We start from the raw sequence: 1,260 nt of genomic DNA, 5'->3' as shown, positions 1-1,260 counted from the left end.
GGATATTAGAATGCACTCCATAATTATTGCTGGAGTCTTGCTTGCCGATTCCTTCAAGAAGTGTGGTAAGAAAGCTTTATATCGCAGCTATTTGGCTAATTTCATCTGCAGCTCCCAACTTATTCGAGCGCTTATGTAAGCGTTCATCAAAGCACTCAAATGAGCAGGCCTCATTTGCTTCTACGACCGTCATAGAAAATCCTGCCCCTGCCTTTTTCTCTGACCTCATGAACTTTCAACTCGGCCACTTCAATCCATCGGACAAGCGCTCTTTCATCACTTCAAATGCCTCCTCAACAGAATCTGTAACTGCCCTCGCAGATATTTCTTCACTAGATTTTTCAGGTGTGACTAATTTCAACCGCAACAACACCCATAACAATGCCCATAAAGACCAATTCAAGAAATTCATCTCCATCACGTATGAGGGTTTAGAGGAATCTACAAACCCATAAGCAATAACACTCCTCCTCACTTGAACGCAGTATCCTCAACGATGGATACAAAAAAGCAAAGATGATGACTACACACCACAATACAGCCTTTGCATCAATGACTTTGTCAAGGATAACGATACCCTGCTATGCGATGATATCACTGGTGAAATCACTAGATATATTGTTTGTTTTATTAATGTATTCTTGTTGTATTGTAAAATCATGTATTTTATCAGTGTAATTTATAAGAATTTTGACACCGCATCTTCTCTCATGACTACGTTATAGCTGTATTGTTCACTATAGGTTAGTGGTAGAGAAGCAAATTCCTTTGAGCTTAACAATGACACCCCAGTTACCATCAGCTGAAAGCCTAATTTCTTCTTAAAATCTAGCATTGTATTAGTCTCTGGTCAGTTTTGGTAGAAGATTAATCAGGGATATGTATCAAACGCAGCTGGTAGATGCTGCAATTGTATATTGTTGATAAATCCAGACTCTGCACTTGCAAATTTTCGAAAACCGCGCCTCTATCACATAGCATGTGTATAAGACCCTTGCATGCTGTGAGTTCATTGAGGGATCCACTTTCACCTAAGAAAGCTTTCTGAGAAAAGTGCGTAATACTCCAAAAGTATCTACTACTGTTTTACGACTTGCATCCGCAAGCTGTCCCCGCGTCTGAGATTCATTAGCTGCTCATACAGGCATACCTCGCTCAAAAGCGTCGAGCTAATGAAAAAATTAACATGATAGTATACATCAGTGGGCTTTATGGAGCTTACCCATGTATTTTTACTACACATTTTTGTATGTATTCTGG

The 1,260-nt window shown here is 39.6% G+C and overlaps 1 protein-coding gene across 1 annotated transcript; it reads left to right on the top strand.

The window, feature by feature from the left end:
* Positions 1-10: 10 nt before the first annotated feature.
* J056_004372 (uncharacterized protein) lies at positions 11-455 on the top strand (the record flags this gene model as incomplete). The annotated part of the gene is made up of 2 exons (XM_009272256.1): positions 11-65; positions 112-455. 2 exons carry the CDS (start codon positions 11-13, stop codon positions 453-455), a joined length of 399 nt encoding a protein of 132 aa, XP_009270531.1.
* Between the last annotated feature and the right edge of the window lie 805 nt (positions 456-1,260).

Source organism: Wallemia ichthyophaga, assembly GCF_000400465.1.
Source record: "Wallemia ichthyophaga EXF-994 unplaced genomic scaffold scaffold77, whole genome shotgun sequence".
NCBI classification, from domain to species: Eukaryota; Fungi; Basidiomycota; class Wallemiomycetes; order Wallemiales; family Wallemiaceae; genus Wallemia; species Wallemia ichthyophaga.
This window is presented reverse-complemented; position numbering and strand designations above follow the sequence as displayed.